At 44.4% G+C, this 19,282-nt stretch overlaps 1 protein-coding gene across 1 annotated transcript in view; it reads right to left on the bottom strand.

Moving 5' to 3' along the window:
* The window catches only part of MYBBP1A (MYB binding protein 1a), a 59,098-nt gene extending 40,115 nt beyond the window's left edge, over positions 1–18,983 (bottom strand). Inside the window, exons 1-20 of the mRNA XM_030472268.1 lie at positions 18,778–18,983; positions 18,521–18,616; positions 17,571–17,654; positions 17,101–17,175; positions 16,566–16,673; positions 15,339–15,529; positions 14,901–15,068; positions 13,451–13,568; positions 10,876–11,165; positions 10,298–10,405; positions 9,566–9,691; positions 8,630–8,833; positions 7,890–7,995; positions 7,395–7,482; positions 6,166–6,317; positions 5,412–5,501; positions 4,122–4,256; positions 3,219–3,383; positions 2,048–2,205; positions 1,089–1,223 (exon numbers count right to left, since the gene is read on the bottom strand). Of these exons, the coding sequence (XP_030328128.1) occupies positions 1,089–1,223; positions 2,048–2,205; positions 3,219–3,383; positions 4,122–4,256; positions 5,412–5,501; positions 6,166–6,317; positions 7,395–7,482; positions 7,890–7,995; positions 8,630–8,833; positions 9,566–9,691; positions 10,298–10,405; positions 10,876–11,165; positions 13,451–13,568; positions 14,901–15,068; positions 15,339–15,529; positions 16,566–16,673; positions 17,101–17,175; positions 17,571–17,654; positions 18,521–18,616; positions 18,778–18,948 (2,768 nt within the window). The 5' untranslated portion in view covers positions 18,949–18,983. The remainder of the gene's footprint in view (positions 1–1,088; positions 1,224–2,047; positions 2,206–3,218; positions 3,384–4,121; positions 4,257–5,411; positions 5,502–6,165; positions 6,318–7,394; positions 7,483–7,889; positions 7,996–8,629; positions 8,834–9,565; positions 9,692–10,297; positions 10,406–10,875; positions 11,166–13,450; positions 13,569–14,900; positions 15,069–15,338; positions 15,530–16,565; positions 16,674–17,100; positions 17,176–17,570; positions 17,655–18,520; positions 18,617–18,777) is intronic.
* Positions 18,984–19,282: the final 299 nt, after the last annotated feature.

Genomic DNA, 19,282 nt, shown 5'->3' on the forward strand with positions numbered 1-19,282 from the left:
TTATCCTGTACCTACGAGGGTTAAATTGCCCGAGAGGGCCCCTTCTCCCAATCTAACCCACTCTTGCCAGACCTAAAGACAAACAAATCTTAAGAGGCTGCATCATTTCATTATCTGTCACCACAGTCAGACATCCCCACCATTAGTCTGGGTTCTTCAAACTCGTGGTTTTGAGTAGTAGTGCTTGAGAATTTCTGCATTCCCAAGCCTGCACAGCTCAGCCAGTGCTGCAGTGCAGCCCTCCCAGCCCAGGCTGCTGTGTGCCTGGAGAACTCTGATATATCAACTGAGAGAGTATGCAGACAGCCTGCTGCTTTTGAGAAAGGTTGTATTAACCGGGCACAGCTCCACTCAGGACTGCCACTGCTAGGAAGCTGTCAGGGAGCTGTGCAGCACACACAGCCAGCTCTGCAATACCAGGAAGTACCATGGTTCCTGCACAGCCCCAAGCCCAGTGTGTTGCAGAGCCAACACTGCCCAATGACACTGGGTTGACCATGCAACATAGTACCCACTGCATACTCAGTTGTGTTGAGAAATCCCAGCTGGAGTACGAAAGTCCTCCTGGAGCTACCTGCAAGTTCGGCACTCCCATTTACACCAGGAAACAGCAAGACTCATATTTCCTAACAAACACACACGGCTCACCCTAATTCACCTGTATTCAGCAGCAAAGGAGTGAGTACTGGTATGTACAGGAATCATAATCATTATTGTCCTCATTGTGCTATCATTGTGACAGTAAAGCACTGTATTTACAGAACGATCACTGCAGATTGACTATAAATTACTCTCATCCACACACACACAATTCATTGCTCCCCGATGAAGCCTCAAGGAAGCACTTCCCATCACTATTAGCAAAGCTGTACCAGACCATTTCTGTATCACAGAGCGCAGAGAAGATGATCAGCAAAACAATGGACGTCTGTTTTAAAATGCTTCAGACTGCCAGGATGACTGACTAGTCTTCATGCAAGACACAGACGCTGGCACCTAGACTTCGAGTCTCTTGCTTCTCTGAACTGCTTTAACATGCAGCATTATGCCTGCTTACAGCCAGCCCACAGCACTGAGTAGACACTCACCTGAAATAATAGAGAGCAACTGAAGAGTCAGTGTGCTTGCAGGCTTTCTTCACAAGCCTCTCCACAAAAGCATGCAAATCCTCTTGCAGGGCATCCACTCTCTTGCAGTACTGCTTCATTCGGCACAGGGAGTTCCTGAACAGCATTAAAAACAAGCCCAAAGACATTACCTACAGAAGGAGCTCTGGGGAACAGATGGCTATGAAGCCTTATCACTGGGCTCAGGGTGACACATTAACAGAAATGGTGCTAGCTGTGGGCAGCAAAAGTGGCAGTCACTGCTGTGGCAAGAAAGGTGAGGAGACTTACTGCTCTTTGCCTTCCAGCACTTATTTAGGCATCAGAGTCAACTCTCCAACAGAGCTCCACAAAGGGGACTGGCTTCCTCAAACCCTGTTACTGCAGAACTGCTTCTCAACAGAGGGTAGAGAGAAGCACTGAAAATGCCGTAGAACAGCACTGGGGATGTCAGGGAGTGGTGTACAGAAGACACATCCTGACATCCATCAGGCATTATGTCTTTGTCTATCTTGTATCATGCCTCACTTCTGGCCATGAACAGAGAATTTGCACTCTGCCTGAAACTTGTTGGGAGTTTCATTCCAGCCACAGCAGCAACTCTGTAACCCTCGGGAGGTGTTGCATGGTCCGACTTGGAAGTCAGAGGGCTGCGGAGATATTCAGTGACATAGCACAATGCCTGCAATACCAGTATTTGCTCTTAAGGTTTCCACCTGCAAACAGGTTTGACACTTGAAGTCCCTTAGACTAGAAAACCCAAATCCTACTTTCTTTCCTGCAGGTTATGACTAAGCATTGTGTGCATGTATGGTTCTACACAATCTGTAAGTACAGTAATTGTCTTCAGTCTTAGGAAGACCAACTTCTGCGATTCAATCAACAACACTGGTGTCTATCAAAAGCTATTGCCTGTTACGTGGAGGACTGAGGACAATTACCTGAAGATATTGGCTGTTTTCTTGAGGAAGTCAACCTCCTGCTTGTCAGAGTCTGTGCTCATGCACTGTTCAATCACCCGAAGCAGGGGCTCAATGATGTCAAACACCAAGGGGTTCTCTGACTGCTTAGTCAGGAATGCTTCAATCAGATCCAGCACCTGCAAACACACAGTTACTGACATAACAACTAATGCAGACAAGGAAACACGACAGATCTACCCAGAGCAGCTTCTTCAGACTGCAGGAGGCTGAAGAAAACTATTTGCAACTGCGATTTGTATGCCTTCTGCTATCACTTGTACTGTTAGGGCATGAGAAACTGAAAATTAAAAATATGAAAGTGAAGATTAAAGGCAGTCTGTTGACTTCAGCCTTATTTTGTACAGTGACACTACTTAGAAACAGCAGTGATTAGAATCACTGCCACCTGGCCAGACCTGCAGTCACTGTAACTCGTCATAATCTCTATTAGCACCACTGACTGATAGCTCTCACCCCTGCAAGCCCCACTTGAGTTCCAAACAGTGCATTAGCATAAAATCAGCCTCTTATAGCAAAGCATCAGAATGAAAATGTAGTAAAGCCAGTGGCTCACTACTCTGTTCAGCCTCCATCTTAGCCCATCTGACACCACATTTCTATACATGAGTGGCTGGAACTGTCCCCGGATGCCCAAATATCCTGACAGTCCATGCTGACACCAGGTGGCCTGAAGTCAGTATTACAGCCACAAACAATCAGGGGTGTTAATCATAATCCTCCTGATTTTACTAGCATAACAAGCCAAAAAAAAACTTACACTGCAAAACTACCAGAGGGATTTTATGCATGTCACACTAAGGCACATCAACTGACAGGCACCTACCTTTGGGTAGACATGGGAAAGGATCTAATAAATTGAACCGTTTCAGATCAGCAAATGGAAACCACAGGTCACTTTCTGAAAGCGCAGCCCTGCTTTTTGTTTTCAAGTAGGCCTGTGAGGCCCCAGTCACTGACCACAACATTGCTGTGCCACATGCTGTGCAAAGCCAGAACAATCCAGTCCCAGCCTCCAGAAGTTTATCACACACATGAATGTCCAAGCTTTTCAGTGTTAAGCAGCTCACGGCATGCTTCGACTGATGTCCCAGTAAGCCAGAGGTCTTCAGACCAAACACGTATGTCCCACCTTGATCTTGAAATCCCTCCGTAGGATCTTCTCTTTCCGAATCCTGTCTTTCTCATCCTTCTTTGCCTGGACCCGTTTCTGCTGCTCCGCAAAAAGGGCTGAGATGTTCTTGTCAAGAGCCATCATAGCCTCATCATCCAGCTCTTCATCACTCTCATCTGCTGCCTTTTTGTTTTAGAATGCAAAAACAACTTGTCACCTCAAGTACTTCCAAAAGACAGCAGGGAGAGAACCACAGACAAGACCAGACTCCAGTAGAGAGCTAGCTACCTCTAGACCCAGAACAACAACATGGGGAGAGAAAATACATGTTCAGACCCATGAGTAATCTAGTTCATACTTCCTAGCAGGTAATCCTGGCTGCACAGTACTAACAGGTAGAGCTAGAGGATCAGGAGAGGGAAGAGGCTGAGGTTTTGACACCGACTCCTCTGTACAGTTGCTCCTTCAGTAAAGAGGTCAATATGTTACTATATCTGTAGCAACAGCAACGACTCTTTGTAAGAATCATTAAGCCACAGTCCAGCACTGCTACAGAAAGTCTCCAGAGTGGCCTACAGGGATCTGGCCTCCACATAGGCCAGGTAACACAGGCAGCATGTAACAGCATCTTAAGTGCTTTAGTCCACATCAGTTTCACTCATTACAGGCAGGAATACAAGCTCTATCGGGCTAGACGAGACCAGCTAAAGCACTCAAGACTTACTAACAATAAATAAAAGAACAAATTACTTATTTCCACAGCTTGCTTTGAAGATCCTAACCTCCTGCTTCAAATGCCATACAAAGATGACTGCCAGGGTTGTCAATGCATGAGCTCAGATAGGATGTGGGTATTACTAGATCATCTTCACCACCCCAAACCTCCTGGTATCTGTATCAAGTCAGGCAGTGAAAACATACCAATGCATTCCCTGCTTGGAGGACATTCATCAGCTGACTGCGAAAATCATCATCGACTTCTTCATTCGTTTCCTCATCTCCACTGTCACTCTGAGAGTCACCTTCATCTGAAGAGTCCTCATTTCCTTCCTCGTCCTGAGGAAGAAAAGTTCATCTCCTGAGCCCACCATTCTTTAAGCCCTACTTGATTCTCAGGTGTGTCACTGTTCAGAAATAAAAACTCAAGCCTCCCCTCACCCTGCTGCCTTGCTTGCAGCCCTCACAGTCAAGGGAAGACACCTCAGTTAACGAGATGCCAGGACTTTGCAAGAGCTAAAAGGAGAACATAATAGAGTTCTCTGTCATATTAAATATCAAAAAGAAGCTTCCAAGGAACATCTGAAGTTACAGACCCCATCTGACTTTCCTTTCTGCTAATGCTTGTAATGCTTTGGGGCTTGAATCTCTGCAGTGCTGAAAACCTGAGATCTTGAATTCAGATAGCTGCACATCACAGCAACAATTCAGTCTGTGGCTGCAAAAAGGAGAGGCCTGTGCTAATTTCAGACTGCAGACACAGACTCACAGAATGGTTTGGGTTTGAAAGGACCTTAAGATCACCTAGTTCCAATCCCCTCCCATGGAAGGGACACCTTCCACTAGACCCTGTCACCCAAGGTTCTGTCCAACCTGGCCTTGAGCACTGCCAGGGATGGAGCATTTACCACTTCTCTGGGCAACCTGTGCCAGGGCCTCACCATCCTCACAGGTAAGAACTTCTTCCTGAAGTATCTAACCTGAACTTCCCCTGTTTAAGTTTGAACCCATCACCCCTTGTCCTATCACTACAGTCCCTGATGAAGAGTCCCTCTCCAGCATCCTTGTAGCCCCCTTCAGATACTGGAAGCTGCTAGGAAGTCTCCATGCAGCTTCTCTTCTCCAGGCTGAACAGCCCTAACTTTCTGAGCCAGTCATTTCTTTTCAGAAAGTCATCTATTCAAACAGCCATATCTACAACAGCATTGTCCTTCAAGGACAAAAGTCTAAGAAACATGCACTTCCAACAGGCCATTTGCATGTTACACTTTAAAAATATATCTTAATACAGCAATAGCAAGGACAAAAGTCTAAGAAACATGCACTTCCAACAGGCCATTTGCATGTTACACTTTAAAAATATATCTTAATACAGCAATAGCCATTTTACTCTAGACAGAGAGATGCAAGCCAGCCTATTACCACACATCAGGACAAAGACTAAACAGTGATGGTCTGAAGAGTTTTTGTCACTGGCAATGGCACAACAATTACCGTGTCCTGTGCAGATTTGATCTTTTTGTCTGATTCTTCCATCACAACAACAGCACTTTCTTCATTTTGCTCTTGGTATGGGTCAAGAACCTGCAAAAAAGAGGGACATGTGGGGTTTTCAGTGTTTTGTTTGGACACATTGCTTGTGTACAACAGACAGTAAGCCAGCCAATTGAATAATGAAATAGTAATTAAGGGCATTCAATTTTCTGGCTTATAATATCATGTTTGCTAAGTTCTTCCTACAAGTAACAAAAAAGGTAGAGAAAACTGAAGAGGTTGGTGACACACAGTTTGATTGTCACAAACGAAGTATTAGGTTCATCATATAAAGTACCTGTTTGCAATCCACATATTACTCTCTCAGAAGACAGCACCGTACTCAGTGGTATGACCAATTCAGATTTCCAGTGTCACTTATTTTTAGCACCACTATGCTTAGCCTTTCCAGAAGAAAGAAGTTGTTGCCATTTATACTCACACAAAAAACCTGCCAGCTATATAAACTGACCCAGAAATTTCTTCAGCCTCAAACTACCAAAGAATACAACTTAAAGTTAGCAGATCCCAGGTTCCATTAAAAACAAAACGAAAAAACAACTCTCTGTAAGCTACATTAAAACTCAGCAACACACTGTTAGACATCTTCTAAATCAAGGAGGCTTTTATTTAATCCCAAACTAGAGACATACTTGTGTATCTGTTAGGGACAAGACAGGCAAATGGTACAATGCCCTACTAGTGCCTCACTTACATCCAGGATCAGCTGCAAGCCCCTCTTGGTCAGATTAGGGCATATCCGTACAAACACGCTCTTGGAAATCCGACGTATGAGTAGGCTTGGCTGAGCAAGGAGGGAGAGAAGGATTTCCACCATCACCTCGACCCATCCTGGCTCTGTGTTGTCTGCACAGGAACAAACAATGTCAGGAAGGGGTAAAACCACTGCACTGGCACATCAACAAGAGACCACAGAGAAATTCACCCAGGAAAAAAAGACCATCTAGCTGACTGTCAGAAGTCCTCATTCAGCAGCACCGTCCAGAAATAACCAAGTGTGAAGCTAAAGGTTGTAGCTGTACTGTAAGGCCACTAACTGTAGGAGGAAATATGCCTGAAATTGTCTTTAGGCCACTGCAAAGATTTACCAGGTATCAATCCATTAAATCATTACTTAGATGAGCACTTCTGCAAATCACACGATCATATTAAAGCAACCAGCAGCTAGTCAGGAGAAGCATATCCATTTTAGAGTTGCCAAAGAAATCAGGAGTCATCGCAGCCCATGAAAAGTGCTGACATTTGAAACTGGTCCATTAATGCAAAAGTTTGGGAATCCTGCTCTACATACAACCAAACCACCACAGAATTACAGCTTTTCTTTTCAGAGCAACATCAAATTTACATGAAGATTTAAGGAGAACAAGACCATAGTTAAAGAGGGAGTCAAAAGGATCAAGCCAGTTTCCTTCCTAGTGAAGTCCCAGCCTAACTCCACAGGCCCTAAGCAAGGACTCACTAAGTCAGCAAACAGGCCATATCTACACACAGGACACTTTTAGCTTGCCAAGAACTTGAGCTCTGAAAGAACCAAGTTTCAGGCCTGCCGGCTGTTAGGAGAGCCCACAGCTTTGCCCAGGGAGGTACCACCACTTCAGTCAAACTCTTGCCCCCAGTACAGAACAAGGACTCAAAAAGAGTGAACTCCGTTGGACGCTGCTCATCTGAATAATGGCCAGCTCTGAAGCTCACCTGTCCTTTATGAGACACACAAGAATACAATCCACCAAGGATGAGGGTAGAGAGCTGAAGCAAGAAAAGACAAGGACAGAGAATGAAGGAGAGAGGATTCTCCTGGGGATAAATGCATCAAGCCAGAACTAATGCAGTCAAGAGTGCTTCACTAATGCAGAACTGTCATCTCCTGTGTTTTGAGAGACTGTTAACAATCCCACTCCACCTCTTTCTGCAGGAAGGACTCACCAGTCTTTTTCTTCTTAGGTTCTTTGCTGAATGCCCTCTCTGTGCAGTTCAGAAGGTCGCTGAGAACATCCATTGTTTCAGACTGATTCTGTTTGATCACAAACAGACAGTAAACACCCTCTTCTGAATTACCCACTACCAACAGCAACAGAAGGAATATACGCCAAATCTAAGGACCTCTCTAAATAGGTACCGATATTAAAATCAACTACTACAACCCCTTTGCAGAACAAAATATGAAACTAAGTAAAAATTGCTCCATTGAGCAGCAAATCAAAAGGAAAAATAATGCTCGGGCCAAGCTTTTCACCTGTAAGTTGATGTCTACAGTTAGTGTAAGAATCACAGTTTATTAGCTGCCAGTTGCTCATTTGCAGAAGGCAGAGGCTGTGAAAGACTGGATCTCTGATCACAAAGAAACTCTCCAGCTCAGTGTTCACAAAGCTCAGCTATCAGCACATTTTACACCACTCAAATATGCTTCAGAGGTCTTACCTTGAAAACATGAATAGCCATTAAAAGCAGAAGTTGCTGGAAAGCAACGACTTTGGCACTATCTGATTTATTTTCCTTCTGCAGCTTCTTCACAGACTGAAGCGTCCTGAAGAAAGAAACCCCTCTGAGTCTCTCACAATTACAACAGCAAATCCTCTCTTATTATCAGATTAAAAACATGACCAATCTATAGTACCATTTTCTGTACTTAACATTTAATTTATTGAAATTAGACACACATATAGTACCCCGTCTTAACCCAACACCACCATCTCATTATGTGATGATGCTTAGAAAAACCCTGCAGTTGGGCACAGGTTAGATTCCTAACACTACAGCCAAGACACAGACCTTTATGGAAAAATCAAGCTCAGAAAAGAGCACCTGAAAAGAGTCACTGAGAAGTTAGTAAAGGTATTATTGGGAGAAGATAAGCAGAGTTACAATCATGTTTGGGAGAGGGACTATGAGCAGAAATAGGACATCACCACCTGCACATAGTTAAACACACAGAAGGAACAGGAAGAAAGGAGCGGGGTGATGAGCATCCTGAAACCCAGCCACACGTGCAGGATACTCAAAGGGAAGAAACAGAACTGCCACTGCCTGTGAAACGGCTCTACTACAGCAGCCAGAATAACAGCAGGAGAGAATACAATGGCCCAAAAAGAGACTAAGACCAGGGCTCTTCCATGTTCCTCATCTCACCAACCCAGCACCCAGCTTTCCAAGCCTCTCACCTCTCCCAGGCATCCCTCTGTTCCTTGGTAAAAGGCTTCACAGCTTTGACATGTTCACTGGAGAGCAACTTGTTGGCATACTCAACAAGGAGAAAGATCCAGAGCTTCCCATCTGCAGTCACACCATGGATGTGTTTCTCCCTCAAGGCTGCAGCCTTTGCTGTATCCCCCAAAACAGTCATGGTGTTTAAAGTCTGAAGTAACCTGCAAAGAAAACCAGCCAGCACGTTCCTGCCATTGGAATCAGATGGCCTTCTCACACTTTCCAAAATAACGCCCACCAGTAGAGCACTCTCATCACAGCGCTCTGGTCACTCATTGCAACCCAGATTCATACGGCCTAAGCTTCAACCCACACATGTATCCAAGCACAGTAATGTACAGTTCATTGCCTTGGTGTCCCCAAGCATGCTATTATTCTCAGTTATTTCATTCTGTATCCAACCATGTCCTCTGCTTTTCCTGTACTGATGCAGAAGCATCTATTATACCAACTCCATCTCCCTTAGTACAGGGAGAACTGCAGAGCCATGAGCAGCTTGCATTCAGAGCAGACAGAAAGCCAAGAGCAACTCACACGACCCCATCGCCTCCCTCCCGGGTCCTTCCACTTCTACCTTGCAACAGAGGCAATGGTAATCTAATGAGAAAAAGCAGTCTAAATTCAACTCTACACCTACCTGATTATCACACACATACTCAAGCGGGTTTGACATGCAAAATTATGTTTTGATTGGACAAAACTTAAGGATCTTTGGAAAATTCATCTAGGATCTCCTTAAAAAAAAAAAGCCATTCCCTGGTCCTGGAGTCAAGCAAATGCTCCAATTACCAGCTCACAGTGCCAAACCTCTTGCCCTATTATTTGCAGGCTGATCTTATCCTCAGGAAAAAAAAGAAATTTCCAAGCATAAAGCATGCAAGCAAATTCCTTACCCAAAGAAGTAGTTTTCTGCCACTAAATGAGCCTGTTCATCTAGGGGCTCTGCTGGAAGAACATTTGCCTCATTTATTTGGGAAGTCTTTTTCTTAGCCTCAAAGAAAGCATGAAAGAAGCAAAACCTAGAATGAACAGAAACAAGAACAAAATTAAGAGCCAGCTCGGTCATAGCAAAGCAAAACCAACCCAGGTGTGAAAAACAGAGTACCACATAGTCACATTTTTATTCAAGGATGTTCAAGCACTTAAAAAAAAGTCACTCTTTACAGTAAGACCCTTTCCTCAACAGACACAAAGTAAAGAAGAGAGAAGAATGCTCAAGACTTCACAAAAGTGCCTACACTTGAGGCCACACAATACAATACTCAGACTTCTGGGTCATATGCTCTAAGACTTTTAAACTGACAGATAAATACTTATTAAGATCTGATGCAAAGTTACAAGTGAGACCTTCAAGCAGTCTAGGTAGACAGGAACCTAAAATTTACACAAAACGAATAGGATTAAGGTTATTTTAAATGCCTGAACTATTTATGACAATAATTTGTCCAAGTTTGCAGAAGCTATTTTGAAAACACAACCTAGCCTCCTAAATGATTTATGTTACAGAGTATTTCCACTACTAAATCTGCCTAATGCCATGGGGGCAGCTTACTTGGGATATTACTGTAGAGCTAAAAAGACATATTTGAAGCACCTGTGGCATTAAGTCTTTAAATCACTCTCACCTGGAAATGTCCATCACAAGGCTCTCTTCTTTTTTCACTGTACTTTCAATGATGTTAGCAAGTCGGTGGATGATCCATTTTCTTAGTCGAGCAATCTTATGTTGTGCTCTTTTAAGAAGGAAGTAGATAGAGTCAGTAGTTTGAACACTATCCCAAAATAAACACAAACCATGGTCCACTGCAGCAAGAGGTGACTTTCAGAGAGAGGCTTTACACTAAAGATGGCAGTTATATAGTGCGAAAGGAACGGGTACAAACAAAAAGATACGATCTTCCCAAGTTTGCTTCTTACTATGCCAAAGAGTCTATTTACCCAGCTGAGGTACTACAGTTCAGCAAAAAGCACTTCAACAATTGCAGGAGTCAGCAGAGTGAGGTTATAGCAGCACAAGTCACACATAGCTATATTGTTTTAACGACTTACATCTTTGGAAAAAAACCCTGTGAGTAACCCAGCACCCACAGCACTAAGTTGTGGATATTCAGCGAGCAACATTAGCTGTCCAAAACAGAGTTCACAAAGGTAGCTACTCTAACCACAAAACAGAAAGAAGAAGGTGCACCATTCTCATACTCACATGTTTGCATTTTCCTGGTTCTGTTTTTGGCGGTTACTGGAGAAGTCTAAACAACAGTCAAAGTTTGGTCTGAGGAACATATCTTTGAGCCAGTCAACGTATTTTTGCAATACCACTGGCTGCAGGTGTCTCACTACTCTGGACGAGCTGGAGAATACAGGATTGCCTTGATTGGTTAGAGTAGAGAAGCCAATCATCACTGCCAGCTGTCTCTCTGAGTCATCACAGCTGCTCAGAAATTCCTCTATATATCCTTCCATCTCTGGAGCAAACTTAAATCGGTCTGGAAGCTGAAAAATGCAGTTAAATAAGCAGGTTAGGAACCTCACACTGACTCTGAGTGTTTTGGTAAGTACAAATCACTTCACAGATTTGACTGCAGAAAATAAATTAAAGTCATGTGCCTGAACATTTGTCATAAGGCATACACCAGGTCATCAATTTCCCGTCGTGGTCTTCCTCACATAGGAGAGACCACAGAATCCTGTAACGTACCAACTTCAACCCTGTAACTTGCACCTTCCCAAACAGTCAGGCTTCAGTGGCTGGACCACATGTTGGCCAGTGCAGCTAAGCTCCAGAGAGTGATCAGCTCTTACTCTGGGTCAAAGCCCAGGGCTCACATCACCTGCCTCAGGTTTTCCCTTGACTTGGAACTCCCCCACATTAATTCCAGTCTCCTCTCGCAGCCCTGGAGCCTGCTGGCCTACAGTGGGTACAACAAATCCCACCTTCTCTCCCTGGTGTCTCAGAAGTGTTGAGGCATTCTGAAAGGATGAGTTGACATGTTTAACCTAAAAGACATATCCTGAGGTGTTGCTGTTTTATGCTAAGTCCTATCTTCAGTGCTGCCACTGATCTGCAAGGTATATAGCTGGGAACACTGCCCAGCAGCATGCACACCACCAAAACATGTCCCATCTCACCACACATCCCATTTCCTTCATACTTCATATAGTTCAATACCACTTATTTGTTCTGGAAAAAAAACCCCAAAAAGCATAACTGAAGAAAGCCCAAAGAGGGCAGACAACTTGTTTGGTACAGTGTCACAATCAATATAGCAACCTGGCAGGAGCAGAAACAGTAATGGAAGTCTAAGGAACACTGTTCTTTTATTTAAAAGGGCTACAAAGTCCTAATTAACTACAGATCCATCCAACTACAACATAAAAACCCTTCAAAGAAATCACACACAAAACACAACTTAGCAAGCTCCTGCTTCCACTGTTGGAGAGCTCAATACTTGTGCATCAGTATGAAAACTGGGAGAAAAATTCCAGGAGAGATGACTGTGAACAGTAGTAACTCACAACAGGGGTTTCATCAACCATCTTTCAACAAAAGCAAATGAAGTACTTTTGCTCCCTTGTTGGAAAAAAGTGGCTTCAGGAAGATAACTGTCAGTAAATACCAGACTCAAGCTTTGTCTAGTTCTATCTCCAACAATCACCGGCTAAGAAAGTACAAGTGTATTTGCTTTCCAAAACAAATCACCCATGTCAAGGAAAACAACAAACTCACAAAAACCCCACCAACAAATTCTAACTAAGTTCTTTTATACTTCCTCAGCTCCAACCATATTAGGGGTTTCTCCTTCCATTTAGTCAATTGTGTCTTCAGTGGATTTCAGACAGGAATTAAATGAACAAATTCAATTAACACATTTTTGAGGCACATGAAAGAATACAGCCTAATTCACCGTGCAACAAGCATAAAAAGCAAGAAACAAACTAAGTCAGTGGATAAACCGTGGAGAAAGTTGGTCCATACAGGGAAGCACCATAGTAAGCATTATTTTCAGAGTAAACCCACACATCTATTGCTGTTTTGACACCAGAACAGAAAGGCTGCAAAGTCCTATTCCTCCCAAGAGAGAGCAGTGAGTTTGGGGCCCATATGAGGACGCTCTGGATTACATTACCATAAAAAGCCAAGGCCAAGCCTGTTTTTACCAATATTCCCCTTTTTTTCTTCCTCCCTTTATTGCAGGGCTATGTTGTTTGCCAGCTTGCTGGGACAGAAGCAGGAAGAGGAGTTCCAAAATCCAATTCCCATATAAAATTTGTGCTTAAACCTCGGATGTGCTTATTGAAACAAGCACTAACATAAGCAAAAGCATGAGTTGTCGATTTTTGTCTTTGCCTTCAAATGTTCATGCAATACCCAGCACAATGACAGACAAAAAGGAGCTTCTAGACATGCAAAATGAAAAGGGCTGTTAAAGGCTGCCAGATGACACCGTCAATATGCTGAGGGCTGCCCTTTCCCTGCTTCCCCCAACGTCAGAGCTTTCTCATCACCATCAGTGGAAGGAGGTGGGTCAGTGCTGAACCATTTCAAAACCCTTAAAATAAGTCTGAATGAAAAACACACAAGTAGACAATGGCAAACACAGACTATATTCAGCCCACTGCAACCAGTGGCGACACAATAACCTTGCTTTTACTAAGAGTCCAAGGCCTAAAATTACACAAACTTTTTTACACAAGACAACTAGAAAGGGCAGCAGAAAGGGCTTCTGATCAGGACAGGGGTCTTCATCCCTGAGCACAAGTACTTTCAGAAGACTTACCTGAGTCGTAACCACGTGTTCTCCATAGCGCTGCATCACCTTCCCTTTAAGAACCATCTGCAGCTGGTCCAGAGACAGCAAGGGCAAAGCACTACCCAGCAACCGGTAGCACATGTAACTGAGTGGGAACAAAGAAGATTCCCTCAGCTAGGAGGCAGAGCAGTATAAGACAGGGAAGTAGTGGCAGGGCAGCCTACACTGAGCATGCAAGACAGAAGTAAAGAAGTCAGAAGTTAAGAGCTCATGGATCCTGTGTTTAAAAATCCTGCTGCCTGAAGCTTTTCTTCTGACTAGCACAACTGCTAAGGTCTGGCCTGTAGCAGGTCCTCCACTGTCTAGAAAGAGATAAGTCCTTACCAGCAGCTCCTTCCTCAATCCACTTCATGGATCTCTTCTCCCCAGGTATTTCCATGAGCCTAATAAAAACTTACTTACAGTTTTTGCCTACGCAGTTTTACTTCATTTTGACAGTAACTTACTTAGTTTTGACAGCAACTTGCTGTGAAATTTAATCAGAATTGCCTAATGGGGTCAGGAGTCATTAGATGGACATCATTAGCCTCATTTCTGCAGGAAATCAGCCTAAAAAAGCAACACTGCTGAGCATACAAAGGCTATTTTCAGACTTAACCAAGACATGTACAAGACTTAAACTGCTGAAGCTTGGAAAACAATTTACTTTCACTGTGATACTCATGTAATATGTTAAGAAGATTTCTTGTAGGTGCACCTCTACAACTTTTAAACTCTTGATCTAAGAAGGATTTAAACCAGGCCACAGGCTGCCTTGCTATGATATAAATTAAACTATGGTCCCCAAAATGCTCAGAGATTTGTATTCTGGATTTTGCAGCATTTTATACAGCATGAGTCTGAACAGACAAATAATCCTACTAAGATCTAGTATTAGACTTGGAAAAGGAGCTGAAACAGCTACTGTTACGGTCAGGCACAGCCATATCCTACTTAATAACACAGACCATATCAGAATCCAAACATATCCAGGATTTAATTCAGCCCATTCCACAAAAGCACGAGTCCAGCAGTATTAGACATGAATTTCAGAACTAAGGTTTGCCTACACAGGAGCTGTCCTTAAACCACACAAAGCAAACCAAATGACTCTCTCTTCCAACCACTTAGAGACGGACAGGACAGTTTCTCTGACAAGTCCTGGAGGAGCAACCTATAGATTTAAGTTACCTTTATGCCCAGTGAGGTGCATCACCTTTATGTGCTGTCCTAGTTAAATTTAATCTCAAATTTGTTGTATGTCACAATTCGAAGAGGAATCTTAGAATTTAGGCTCCCTGTAAAGTTTTTCATGAATACCTAAACAACCAAAAGCAAGTGTTCTCACATTGTCCATGAGAAACCATACGTTCCACCCTACTACAGGGCACCAGAAAGACCAGCGCAAGAAAGAGAAGGATAATACATCAAAACAAACCTCAAAGGTCCCGATTTTTCTTTCAATAGCCCATTCTCCACACCTTCTTCCCAGAACAGTTCAAAGGCGTTTTCCTTCAGTGAAACCTGCAGCAAATCGAACACTACACTGGGCAATTTCTTGTCCTTCTTCTCAGACTTGGCAGCACTTTGCAGAAGCTCTACAAGCCTAGTAGAAGAAAGAAAATAATGTGAGAGGTCTGGCCTGGAAGGGGATTGCTGAGGGCCAAATTCATCTTGCTGAAAGATACAGGATGCAGACTGTGCCTCTTGGGAGAAATGACAGGGCTGTAATTTAGGAACCTGCATAACAGAGCCTAATCCTTCACAGCACCTGCAGTGGCAAATACAGGCACGCATCTGAATGAAAGCCACTTTTGTCTCAGTTAGCCAAGAGAGCAAGAATGTTGCATTTAATGCTCCTTATTCAAGAACTTACCTGGGAATATTTTCCTCATTTACAACAGTAGGTGAGCCAAACAGCTTCTTCAGTTTTTTAGGTTTCAGAACACTAGGGAATTTCTGTATGCCGACAAGCAAAAGGTGCAGGTTCTCTGGAGATGTGAAGGCTGAAGCAAGGTCACTTTGCAAGATGCCAAAGAGGATCTCCTCAAACACAGATTCAGGAATCTAGACAGGAATGAAGGTGAAAGCATATGAGAAACATCTGAGAGCATTTTACTAACTTGCTGTGTAGGATAATAAAATATCTGCATTGTAGGGCATTTTACTAAAAGCTTGCAATGTTCTGGAAACTTTAGAAATAGTCTTTACAGTGACACAACCAAAAATGAACAATGCATGTGTCCAGTACTGCCATACAGTCCCCAGCTATTTAACCACGTGGCGCAGGACAATATGCTGTCATCACAGAGCAATCCTGGTCAACTGACTCCCGCTGCAGTTGCTCTCTTGCTGTCTGACTGCTCCTGTATGGATGGCCCAGGGAGGAGGAAACACTCCTGTATTAGCTTTTAATCTTATTTCCCCATAATGAATTGTTTCATTAAGATTTGCTGGTAAACTGTGTTCAATACGTTTAGAGAAAACTGGATCCAATGTTTTCACCAATAAAAATAAGAAACGCACAAAAAACTGCTTTAATATGTATTTTTTTAAGATTGGATTCAAAATACCTATAAACCTATCATCAAGACTAGATGGCCCAGAACACTTACCTATAGAATATTATTTTAACACTGTAAATCTTCATACAAACAATATCCACATAAAAGAAGGAAATAAACAAACTTTCTTCTTTTACTACATACTCAAGAGTTCCTTTACTCCATGTCCTTACATGCTCTTACACTCAACAGCCCAAACTTCAACCTTAGGCCCAGGCTAGGTGCATAAAAAAGATTTGCTGGCCAGAGTTTTCAGCATACTTCTATTCAAAAGAGCACAGTCTAACATATCACCCAAGCAAGTCACCTGGGTAAAAAAAAAAGACTACAGGTTTGTTCATAATGAAATCAGAATGAATCAGACCATCCTTCCCAGAATAAAAGCATTTGCTCACAGACAATACAGGAAACAGCTCCCATACCTTAAAGTCATCCTTCCACACTCCCCCCTTAACTTTCAACTATGAACAAACTAAAGAAAAAGCAGTCCCCAAAGCAATGTCCTGCTTCCTCCCACCCACCACATGCTGTGGCTGTACCTCAGACACGATGTCAATTAGAGTTTTGCGAGGGAGATCTCTGAGGTGTGCTTGGTGATTTGCCAGCTGCTGGAGAAGCTGGATGCTCCCCAGCAGAGCTTGCTGGTCCTGGAAAGGAAAGATAAGCCAAAAACAGAGGACATGCATCAAAGATTAAACTGAAGGCTGAGGTAATAATCTACTCTTGAGATCCTTACACCTACTTGTAATAAGAAACCTACAAGATTGCTTCCTGACAGGCTACTCAGCATTTCCTAAAATGATGTTTTATGGCTGTACATGACAACAGATCCCTTTCTTCCAGGCGAGGCAGGAACCTCCCGTGCTATCTGACACAGTTCCTAAAATCTAGTCAGGAATAGACATTTAAAACGCACAAATAGTCCATGGACAATGCACAAGAAATTCACTGAATTTGATGCTTCAAGTCCCATCTCATCGACTAGCCAACGACCCAACCTTTCTCTCTAGATCCTCTTTGCACTTCAGACAGCCCTAGAACCAGTACTGCCAAACAACATAACAGCAGTATTACCTTAACAAGCCGGCCAGATTGAAACAGAGCCATAACTCCAAAAAAGTTTCCAAAAGCAGCATTTCTCACAAGTTTCTGAAAAGGAAGAGAGAAAAAAAAAGGAGGTTAAAGATCCACTTCACTGAGAGGTTAAGTTTCATGTTCAGCTACAGCTCTAATCAGTGGAACAAGATGGCTGGAAGATCTAGCCTTGAACACCCTGCCATGTGAAGGTTACACACTGAAATGTACCCCCCTGCATGATGTTCAAGAACTGTCCTAGATTGTCTTTCACACAGACAAATCTCAGCTAAAACAGGGCCAGATGACAATGTCATCAACTGCCAGCTTTCATAAATATTCCCATTATGTCATTCTAGTAATTTGCTTTAGCTAGAGCCCCAAAACTACTGTATCCAGGCACCAAGCCTTCAAAGAATAGAGAACAGTTAATTTAAACTATTGGCCAATGCTGCTGTGAGCCAACTCACCTTTTTCACTTTTTCCAGATTGTGTTTTTCCTTTATCTGTTCCAGGACACTGCAAATTGGAATTTCCTCAAAAGTCTGTAAAACCTGAGGAGATGGATGGAATAGCTCAGTTTGTAGATCTTCCATTTTACAAAGTTTTACTGGGTTCAGCTGAAATAAGATCTGAACAGTTGCTCAGCATAACAGCAGATGTGCTGCTTTATTAGGCCAGAAAACAGGCAACTAGATCAGTAAAAGATGTGTAAGAGTAGGAACTAGTGTAGGCATAAATATACCTGCTGATACTCCTTTTTTTTTTCCCTATACATGGCATAGGAGTAATAATAATTAGAACATTTTCCTGCAGCTGCATCACCCTGTATCAGAAGCAATGAAACTTTACAACAAGGGCAAGGCTCTGCTCTAAGTAGGAAGAACACAGGCTCTTCTCCGTTATCAACTTCTTGGGTGAGATGAGGTCAGATCCCCCTGGTGATCCCAATCGCTGAGACTCTTTGCTATGTCACAGACTCAACCAGCATGGAGGAAAACAAAACTCTGAAGTATGTGTTAAAGGGTTGCCTTTCCAGAACTCCCACGTAAACAGCCATACCAGGAGCAAGGCAATTTTAAGAAATCATAATAGTTCTAAATGCAGCATATTTAAAAACCTGGTCAACATTTGCAAACGAAGGATGTTTCTTGAAGCAGGATAGAATACCGCAACATGAGCATGATACTGGTATAGCTTGTACCTTTGTAAGTGCATTGTTTCTGAAACAGATTAGCATCATTGAAAACCACACAGGTTTTATATATGAAAAGGCAAGAGCCTTCCCTGCCATCTGCACGCAGGCGCTGCCAGAGGGGAGCCCTCCAGCCTCCTTACGAAGAGCAAAGCGGGGCCCCAGGAATTGATGGCGCTGGAGAGGCGCCGCAGAGCGCTCTGCTCTGCCCTGAGGAACACTGACCTGTGCCAGGGCCAAGCTGAAGCCAGGGCGGGCGGCCTCGCGGGTGGCTCCCAGTCCTTCCACCAGACGCTTGAGGGTGTACTTCAGCTCATCGTCCTGAAAGAGAGACGCAGCTCCGGAACCCTGCGAGGCTGCCGGGCTCCCCGCGCCCCCCTCCCCGCTCCTCTGCCCGGACAGCGGAGGGAAGAGCCATGCGACCCGGTGTCCGCCCGCACCCACAGCCCCTCCGCCCGGCCCGGCCCCGGCGCCCGCCTCACCTTCTTGCCCTCCCGCAGGTGCCGCAGGAGGTTCTCGGTGGCCGCCAGCCGCACCTCCTGCTCCGGCTTGGCGATGTCCCAGAAGAAGTCGAGGAAGGCGCGGCCCTGCCGCAGCACCCCGCGGGGGTCAGTGACCAGGGCGCCGCCACCCAGGCCCTCCAGCTCCGCCATGCCTCCGCTGCCGCACGTGGGGCCGCCGCCGTCCTCCGCCCGCCCCGCCTCTTCCGGGGCACCGGGGCCCGAGCGGGGACGGGCCCGTCAGACGGGACGGGCCGAGGCGAACCGCAGCTTTCCGGCCCCTCAGCCCCGCGGCGGCCCTGCAGCGCCCCGCGATCCTTCAGGGCCGCCCCTCAGCGCCATGTTCCCCTCTCGGTCTCACAGCCCGGCCCCTCTCCAAGCCTTGTTCCTCCTTCCCCTGCCCCAAGGGCTTCCTTCGTTCCCCCGCGCCCTGGTTTGTAGCTTTCGAGGGAGGTTTGAATCCTCTCCCCGCGGGGAAGCGGGGCTG

Source organism: Strigops habroptila (genome assembly GCF_004027225.2).
Source record: "Strigops habroptila isolate Jane chromosome 13 unlocalized genomic scaffold, bStrHab1.2.pri S16, whole genome shotgun sequence".
NCBI lineage: Eukaryota > Metazoa > Chordata > Aves > Psittaciformes > Psittacidae > Strigops > Strigops habroptila.